Source organism: Poromitra crassiceps, assembly GCF_964638095.1.
Source record: "Poromitra crassiceps genome assembly, chromosome: 2".
Taxonomy (NCBI): Eukaryota; Metazoa; Chordata; class Actinopteri; order Beryciformes; family Melamphaidae; genus Poromitra; species Poromitra crassiceps.
In genome coordinates, this window is record NC_139624.1 from 10,937,398 (window position 1) to 10,946,186 (window position 8,789).

At 45.0% G+C, this 8,789-nt stretch overlaps 2 protein-coding genes across 2 annotated transcripts in view; one reads left to right on the forward strand and one right to left on the reverse strand.

Moving 5' to 3' along the window:
• The window catches only part of LOC310798302 (NACHT, LRR and PYD domains-containing protein 3-like), a gene marked incomplete at its 5' end in the record, with an annotated part of 621,920 nt that overhangs the window by 109,121 nt on the left and 504,010 nt on the right, over window positions 1–8,789 (forward strand). The window lies entirely within an intron of this gene.
• The window catches only part of LOC310791018 (sodium channel protein type 5 subunit alpha-like), a gene marked incomplete at both ends in the record, with an annotated part of 128,805 nt that continues 126,004 nt past the window's right edge, over window positions 5,989–8,789 (reverse strand). The window contains 2 exons of the mRNA XM_083652734.1: window positions 5,989–6,138; window positions 8,505–8,741. Coding sequence (XP_083508860.1) covers window positions 5,989–6,138; window positions 8,505–8,741 — 387 coding nt within the window. The remainder of the gene's footprint in view (window positions 6,139–8,504; window positions 8,742–8,789) is intronic.

The following is an 8,789-nucleotide window of genomic DNA, read 5'->3' on the forward strand; positions in this document are numbered from 1 at the left end:
CCACCTGATTGTGGAGACTTACACCGGGGACAGAGGAGTTTTCTATTATAGTAGCCAATTCATTAATGTAGATGTTGAAGAGTGCAGCGCTAAGGTTACAGCCCTGACGAACGCCTCGCCCTTGGGTAAAGAATTCTGTTCTTTTTTTGCCAATTTTTATGCTGCACATATTGCCAGAATACATTGATTTAATAATATCATATGTTTTTCCCCCTACACCACTCTCAATAACTTTGTAGAACAGTCCTACATGCCAAATAGAATCAAAAGCTTTTTGGAAGTCAATAAAACAGGCATACATTTTGGTTTTATTTTGGTTTATATATTTATCAATTAGCGTATGTAGGGTGTAAATATGATCGGTTGTGCGTTGTTTTGGTGTAAATCCAATTTGGCTTTTGCTCAAGACATTGTGCTTGGTAAGGAAGTTCAGAAGTCTGGCATTCATAATACTACAGAAAACCTTCCCCAGATTACTGTTCACACAGATGCCCCGGTAATTATTAGGGTCAAATTTGTCTCCGTTTTTATAGATTGGCGTTATAAGTCCATGATTCCAGATGTCAGGAAAATAACCTACACTCAGAACCATATTGAATAGTTTTAATATAGCCAATTGGAATTTCTTGTTCATGTTTTTTAGCATCTCGTTCAAGATGCCGTCAGGTCCACAAGCTTTTTTAGGTTTGAGAGCCTGCAGTTTCTTAAGCAGTTCCTGCTCAATAATTGGGGAGTCTAATGGATTCTGGTTGTTTTTTATTGCTAGCTCCAATTGAGTCAATTTCTCATGAATTTGAGATTGCTCTGTGTTCACACCAGTGGGAACAGTATGGTATAATGCTTTAAAATGATTTGTCCAGATGTCACTGTTCTGTATTGCCAATTCCTGGTGTTGGGGTTTGTTTAGGTGTTTCCAGTGTTGCCAAAAGGTGTTTGTGTTGATTGCCTCCTCAATTAGTGTCAGTTGCTGTTTGTTATATTGTTTTTTTTTTGTCTGAGCGTACGTTTGTAGAGTTTTAGGGTCTCACAGTAAAGAAAGCGGATATCAGCATTTTGGGGGTCTCTATGTTTTTGGTTTGATAGCATTCTAAGTTTTTTCCTAATAGTTTTACAATTCGTATCAAACCAGTTGTTATTTGTTGCAGTTTTTGGTTTGTTTGTGGTCAATTTCAGTTGTGCCTGATTTGCTGTTTGTCTGAATATATTGTTAATATTGTTTACTGCTAGATTTAGGCTTCCTTTACTGCAAGTGTATGAGATCCAGAAAGTTGTCCAAAAGTGTTTGGACTTTTGGGGTATCAATTGCTTTCTGGTATTGTTCTGCACTGTTTTGGTCCCATCTGTATGCTTTTCTGATGTTGTACAGCTTACTGGGTTGTGTGTGTGCCAATGTAATGTGTGATCTTTGAATAAACAGGGTAATTTGGCTGTGATCAGACAGAGGGGTTAGTGGTTTGACAGTGAATGAGCTGAGAGAGGAAGGGTCAAGGTCTGTGATCATATAATCTACAGTACTGTGGCCAAGAGGTGAGCAGTAGGTGAATCTACCAAGGCTGTCTCCCCGTACCCTACCATTGACAAGGTACAGACTGAGGCTCTGACAGATCTGCAGGAGCTCCCTTCCGCTCTTGTTGACGACCGGGTCACTATTGTTCCTGAGGGGGAGAGTGAAAGTGTGAGATACATTTTCATTAGACGTGTATTTGTCTCCTTGTGGATCTGTGAGGTCGTCGAGTGCTCCTGTGCGTGCATTTGTGTCCCCACAGATGAGCACATTTCCCTGGGCCTGGAAATGGCATGTTTCTGCTTCAAGTGTGGGGAAGATGTCCTCTGAGAAGTAGGGAGATTCGGAGGGGGGGATATATATCGCACAGATGAACAAATCATTTTCTGTTAAAAGGAGCTCTTTCTTTAGTTTTAACCATATGTAATATTTGCCAATTTTTAGCGGGTCAATTTGATTATGTAGGTCAGATTTATACCAAATAATTAATCCTCCGGATTCTCTACCTCTCTTAGTGTTGCTGTGTTTCTGAGATGGTACTATTATTTCTCTATAATCATTGGGACAGTGGGTGACAGTGTCAGCCCTACACCATGTCTCTTGCAGAATGATGATGTCGACATCTTTAAGGTTTGTTTTGAGTTCTGGGGCTAAACTCTTCAGCCCAAAGGTTGAAGACTTTAGGCCCTGGATATTCCACATGCATATTGAAAGAGATTTCATTACAAAAGAGATGTGGCACAAAGCAGATAAAACAGTAACTATTGGATTATCAAGAGAGGTACAAACATTGAACTGGATAAAATGTATGTGTTTTCATGTGTAGTTAGGTTCGGTGTGTTTGTGTGTGTGTATGTGTGCGTGCGTGCGTGCGCATGTCTGTGCGTGTTGTGTGTGTGCACATACTGTATGTGTATGTGTGTGTTTCATTATGACACTAGTTCAGCTTAGTGCAGATGTACTGGAGGAGCTGTTTGATCTCACTCATTCCTTCAGAGTCTACTCGTTCTTGGAGGACCTCTGCGTAGCTGCGTCGGGCCTGGTGGGATTCTACATGCTGTTGCGGTGGCCTGGACGGCGGCCAGGGGCCGGACTCTTGGTTCTGGTAGAGTCTCTCGTTTGTTGGGGGGTAGTAGCCTGGGCCAGGGCCTGTCTGGCTGTGCTGCTGGAGGTGATGTCCTGGTGGAGGGGGAAGCCTGTGAGGTGTGCTGGGTCTGGGTGGGTGTCTGGGATGTCTTTGGCTCCTGTCGGGGGCTGGGGTGTAGTAGGGGTCTCTGGGAAGTTGTTGAATCCTAATGGGGTCTGGTGCATAGTAGGGTTCCCTGGGGGGTCCTCTGGGTGGTATGAGATGGAGGTTTTGACGGCCTAGGCCACATCCTTCAGTGTTTTGGTGAACATGCCCACTGCCTGCTTTTTTAAGTGGGAGTGGTCATGTAGGTGCTCAGGGGTTATGGATGGATGATGTGCAACATGCACATTAGTAAGCGAGGCACACCCTCTGGTGATGTCACTGTTCACCCTGTTGATGGTCTCTGCGGGGCAACAGTGTTGAGATGGTGATGTGTGAGTGTGGGAAGGACACAGATGCTTTCTCTGCTACTGTGGTAACCAGACTACCAACGCCTTCCTGCTCCTCCCGCAGGTTGTTGGTGCCGGTGTGGATCAAAATATGGCCTGGTGTGCCAAACTCAGGGTGGGAAAGGATTTGGAGTGCATCCTTTGTTGTGGGGCACCAGATCTTTAACACCTTTGTGTTGGGGAACAGCTTTTGTTCCTGGATGAACTTGCCATTCGAGTCAATAAGGATAGCAACCTCAGTGTCTTTTTTCAGGGTGGTGGGCTGACGGTGTGAGACACTGGGGGTAGGTGGGGTGCGGGGGGCTTGAGAGCCTCTCTGTGTTGCATCCTTGCTGGGTGGTGGGGGCTTGGAGGTTGGAGGGTCTGTTAATATGACTTGTTGGCACCTCTATTCTATTCTTTACGGTACCCATGATGCTGTGCTGGCTGCGCGCTGTGATGACGTGTTATGTTGTGAGCCGGGAGCGGCAAGTTGTCATGCTGTTGAGAGCTGAAAAGTAAACGAACTGATATTAAGTAAACGTCTCATTATTGAATTAACATGGTAGCAGAGGATGGCTGCCTCTAATAACTACAGACTGCCTCCGACATTCGACGAGGGAAAGTCGTACGAAAACTGGAAAAATGAAGTGGAAATGTGGAGACGGGTGACGGACCTCGACAAGAAAAAACAAGCACTGGCTGTAGCGTTGTCGTTGGATGGCCGACCAAGGGACATTGCTCTAGAAATACCAGCGGACGATCTAAACAAGGATGATGGTATGAACACATTGATTCGGGAACTTGACAAAGTTTTCATGAGAGAAGAGAAAGACCGGGCTTATGAAGCGTACTCTGTGTTTGATCGAGTGTCAAGGAAAGACGGCGTCGCTATGGCCGAATACATAGCGGACTTTGAACAGAAATACAACAAGATCCGTAAGTTTAATATGGTTCTGCCCGACGCTGTTTTAGCGTTTAAACTCCTCGATACAGCCGGCCTTGATGTCAAAGACAAGCAACTAGCATTAACTGCGTGTGGTACGCACACTTTTGCTGATATGAAGTCAGCGCTCAAACGAGTATTTGGTGAGAAGAGTGAGCAGAAGACTGGAGCAATTAACGTGAGCCAAGATGCCGTGTACTACACGGATCACAGAAGAGGAAGAGAGCAGTCACGAGCTCAAAGTAGCCAAGCTAGAGGAGGACCACTCGCAGGCACTAACCCGCTTGATAAATATGGACGACGAACAAAATGTGGAATTTGTCAGAGCACATACCACTGGGTGAAAGACTGCCCACACAAGAAAGAGCATGTAAAAATGACCAGTGAAAATCAATGCAGTGAAGAACCTGATGAGTGTAACTTAACACTGTTTTCCAAGGAATCAGATTCTGAAATATTCATGGTTGAAGCTCTAGGATCGGCTGTAATCGATACAGCATGCACGAGGACAGTCTGTGGTGAAAAGTGGCTGAATAACTATGTAAAGGGACTAAATGAGAGAGACGTACAAAAAGTGATAAACACAGGCAGCAGCAGGCCTTTTAAGTTCGGGGATGGACATGTTGTGCATTCCACAAAAATGGTCAAAATCCCAGCCAAGATAGGAAAAACAAAATGCTGCATAGAAACAGAAGTAGTCCCATCTGACATCCCCTTACTGCTAAGCAAAGCCTCGCTAAAAAGAGCGGGAACTGTCTTGGACTTAAAGAATGATACAGCAACTATGTTTAAACAACAGTTAGCTCTGGAGGTTACATCCTCAGGCCATTATTGTTTAAACATATCAGATAAAGATTCCCCAAGTGATACATATGAGAACATAGTACTAGCAATTACAGACAACATGACTGAGGAACAAAAGCATAAAGCTTTACTTAAGCTGCACAAGCAATTTGGCCATGCGTCAGTTGATAAACTTAAGAAACTGCTGATTAATGCTGGAAATGTTGATGATAAGAGCATTGCTATTCTACAAGAGATAGTAAACAAATGTGAGATATGTCTCAAACACAGCAAACCTAAACCTAAGCCTGCTGTTGGTTTGCCCATGGCTTCCCGTTACAACGAGACTGTAGCAGTGGATTTGCATGAGCTGGAGCATAATGTGTGGTACCTTCACATTATCGATCACTTCACTCGCTTCAGTGCTGGCAGCATTGTCACCTCCAAGAAACCAAGCGTGATTGTGAAACACATCATGCATTCCTGGATCAGTGTCCACGGCCCACCGGAGCGACTTTTCAGTGATAATGGAGGGGAGTTTAATAATGAGGAAATAAGAGACATGGCAGAGAATTTCAACATTGAAATAAAAACCACTGCTGGCTACAGTCCATGGAGCAATGGCTTGCTGGAGCGCCATAACCAAACGCTCACGGAGATATTGTTGAAAGTTAAACTCGACAACGGATGCGACTGGAGAACGGCCCTGGATTGGGCACTCATGGCGAAAAATACAATGCAAAATGTGCACGGCTTCAGCCCATACCAACTGGTATTTGGACAGAATCCAAATCTTCCCTCTGTACTAGTCGATAAGCCACCGGCTTTAGAAGGAACCACGATGAGTGCATGGGTAGGACAACATATAACAGCGTTGCACACAGCAAGGAAAGCATTCACAGAGTCAGAGTGCTCAGAGAGAATAAGGAGAGCTCTAAGAAAGCAGCTCCGTCCAACAGATGAGAAGTATGAAACCGGAGACAAAGTCTTTTACAAGAGAACAGACTGTGTTGAATGGAAAGGTCCTGGAATTGTGATAGGACAAGACGGGGTAGTGATATTTGTACGTCATGGTGGGACATATGTCAGGGTTCACCACTCTAGGCTGAGGAGAGCTAATTGTGATCACAGTGAAGGGGGCGGGGCTAGTGCTGAGGGCCCAGAGCCCCCACCGCAAAATGACAGTGATGGAGGTAACTTAGCCGCTACTGATAGTGACATAGAGGATGATAATGATGCTGGTTATGTTGCAGGGCTCCTCAACAATGCTATAGCTAACGCTGATGGTGGCGATCATCAGGATGATCAGCCACAGCCAATAGGCATAAGAGTAGGAGGCTCTATAATGCTAAAAACAGGACAACAAATTAGCTATGTGGACAACGACACTGGTATTCCTCACACAGCAAAAGTGATGGGACGAGCAGGAAAGGCAACAGGCAGACACAAGAACTGGTACAACCTACAGTACTCAGAACCCCCTGACATTGCAGGTACAGAGAGGTCAGCTGATCTTACTCAGGTAAACGATCTTCAGATTGTGCCACTGAACAATGATGTACTATGCTCTGAGTCTGCTGTGCATGAAAATGTTTCATTTGAAAATGCAAAACTTGACAATGATGTACTATGCTCTGTTATACATGAAAATGATGTGTTACAGAGGATGTTTCATTTAACAATGCAAAACTTGATGAAATTAGTAACTGGGAGAAAAATGGGGTGTTTGATGAGGTAAAAGATATTGGCCAAAAGAAGGTATCCACCAGATGGGTGTGTACACTGAAAGAAACCCCTGATGGTATAGTGCCCAAAGCACGTCTAGTAGCTAGGGGCTTTGAATAATTTGACACAAAAGATCTTCCTAAAGACTCTCCCACGTGCTCCTCAGATTCACTCAGGATACTGATGTCAGTTATATGTCAGAGACAGTGGACACTACACTCCATGGACATCAAGTCGGCTTTTCTTCAGGGGGCGGAGCTGTCTAGGGACATTTACATTCGGCCTCCTCCTGAAGCCAAAAGTGAAGGAACATTGTGGAAGCTCAGGAAATGTGTCTATGGACTAGCTGATGCATCGCTCTACTGGTACAATAAAGTCAAAGCAACACTGCTGAGAACGGGGGCCACAATGTCACAAGTGGATCCTGCTGTTTTCTTCTGGCTTGATGAATCCTGCAGTGTCACTGGAATCCTCGCTTGTCATGTGGATGACTTCATCTGGGGTGGCACTGACACATTTGCCACTACAGTCATTCCCCACCTCAAAAAGGCTTTTCAAGTGGGGCGTGAGGAGCATAACAGCTTTCGCTATGTGGGGATGGAATTTGCCACAGTAAAAGGAGGAGTGGAGATGCAACAAGACCTCTACATAAAGAATCTTCAGCCCATTCTCATGGACTCAACAAGAGCTTTGGAGCGGGATTCTCCTCTCACTGACTGTGAGACTGACAAACTGAGGTCAAAGATAGGTCAACTCCTATGGGTGGCTAGACAGAGCAGGCCGGACATTACGTTTGATACGTGTGTCCTTGCATCTAGCTTAAAACATGCCACTGTGCAGACTGTGCACGAAGCTAATAAAGCAGTAAAGAAACTCAAATCAGAACATGTCACCCTAAAATTTCAAAACTTAGGAAATGATGAGTTTTTGAAGCTTGTTGTTTTCAGTGATGCTTCCATGGGAAACCTGCCTGACGGCGGAACACAGGGAGGACATCTCATCGTTCTGATGGGCAAAGAAGGAACATTCTCGCCTGTCTGTTGGCAATCTAAGAGGATCAGGAGAGTGGTTCGGAGCACACTGGCAGGAGAAACACTTGCTCTTGCTGATGGTATTGACAATGCCATATCTCTATCCTCCCTCTACTCTGAACTGACCACAGGAAAGGTCACACAGGACATCTTGCCTGTGATATGTGTCACAGACAACTACTCCCTTGTGGCTGCTATCAAGTCCACAAAATCTGTGACAGAAAAACGATTGAGACTAGAAATAAGTGGCATCAAAGAACTAGTCCAAAACAAAAGGATCCAACGTATCCTGTGGTCAGACACAAAGGAACAGCTGGCGGACTGTCTGACTAAAAAGGGAGCTTCTTCCCTTGTGCTTCTCAAAGCACTGAAGGATGGACAGTGGAAGGTTGGGAGAAAATGTTAATGGCTGTTCTAGCCTGATATAATGATAAGGTTACAGAGTGTTTACTTAAATCTAATTGCAGGGTTTACTAAAATCGAATGGCTGTTCAAGACTGGAAAAAAAGGAATTTGTTTTCTGACAAGGGTTAAAAAAGAAATATGTTTTCTGTCACTTTTATTTTTTTTTAGAAAGAGGGGAGTTTGTTAATATGACTTGTTGGCACCTCTATTCTATTCTTTACGGTACCCATGATGCTGTGCTGGCTGTGCGCTGTGATGACGTGTTATCTTGTGAGCCGGGAGCGGCAAGTTGTCATGCTGTTGAGAGCTGAAAAGTAAACGAACTGATATTAAGTAAACGTCTCATTATTGAATTAACAGGGTCGGCATGGGGGGCTTCAGAGCCTCTCTGTGTTGCATCCTCGCTGGGTGGTGGGGGCGTGTGGGGTTCTGGCTGTTCTGTACTGGTAGATGTCTCCACAGTCTGTCTTCTGTGCTGCAGCTCTACCATGATGGCTGATAGTTCTCTTGTCATTTCATCTTTCACTTGTGCTGTTTCTCTTATCATTGCGACCTTTGTTTCCCTCAGCTCTGTGGCAAGGGCTTGGTTGTCTCTCTGCAGGTTGGAGATCTGTTCCCTCTGCTCTTGTGTAGCAGTCTTCATCTGTTGCCTACACTGGCTGATTTGTTCCTGGATGTCAGGGTGTGGTGTGGTGCTGGTAGAGAGCAGCCGTTCTCTCAACTCAGTGAGCTCTACTTCTAGTAGGGCCAGTCTGTCTCTCAGGAGGCTCACCGTGTGCTGGTCTGGATGCTGGTAGTCAGGCATGGGGGAGCTTTGGGCGGTGCTGTGGACCCTGCT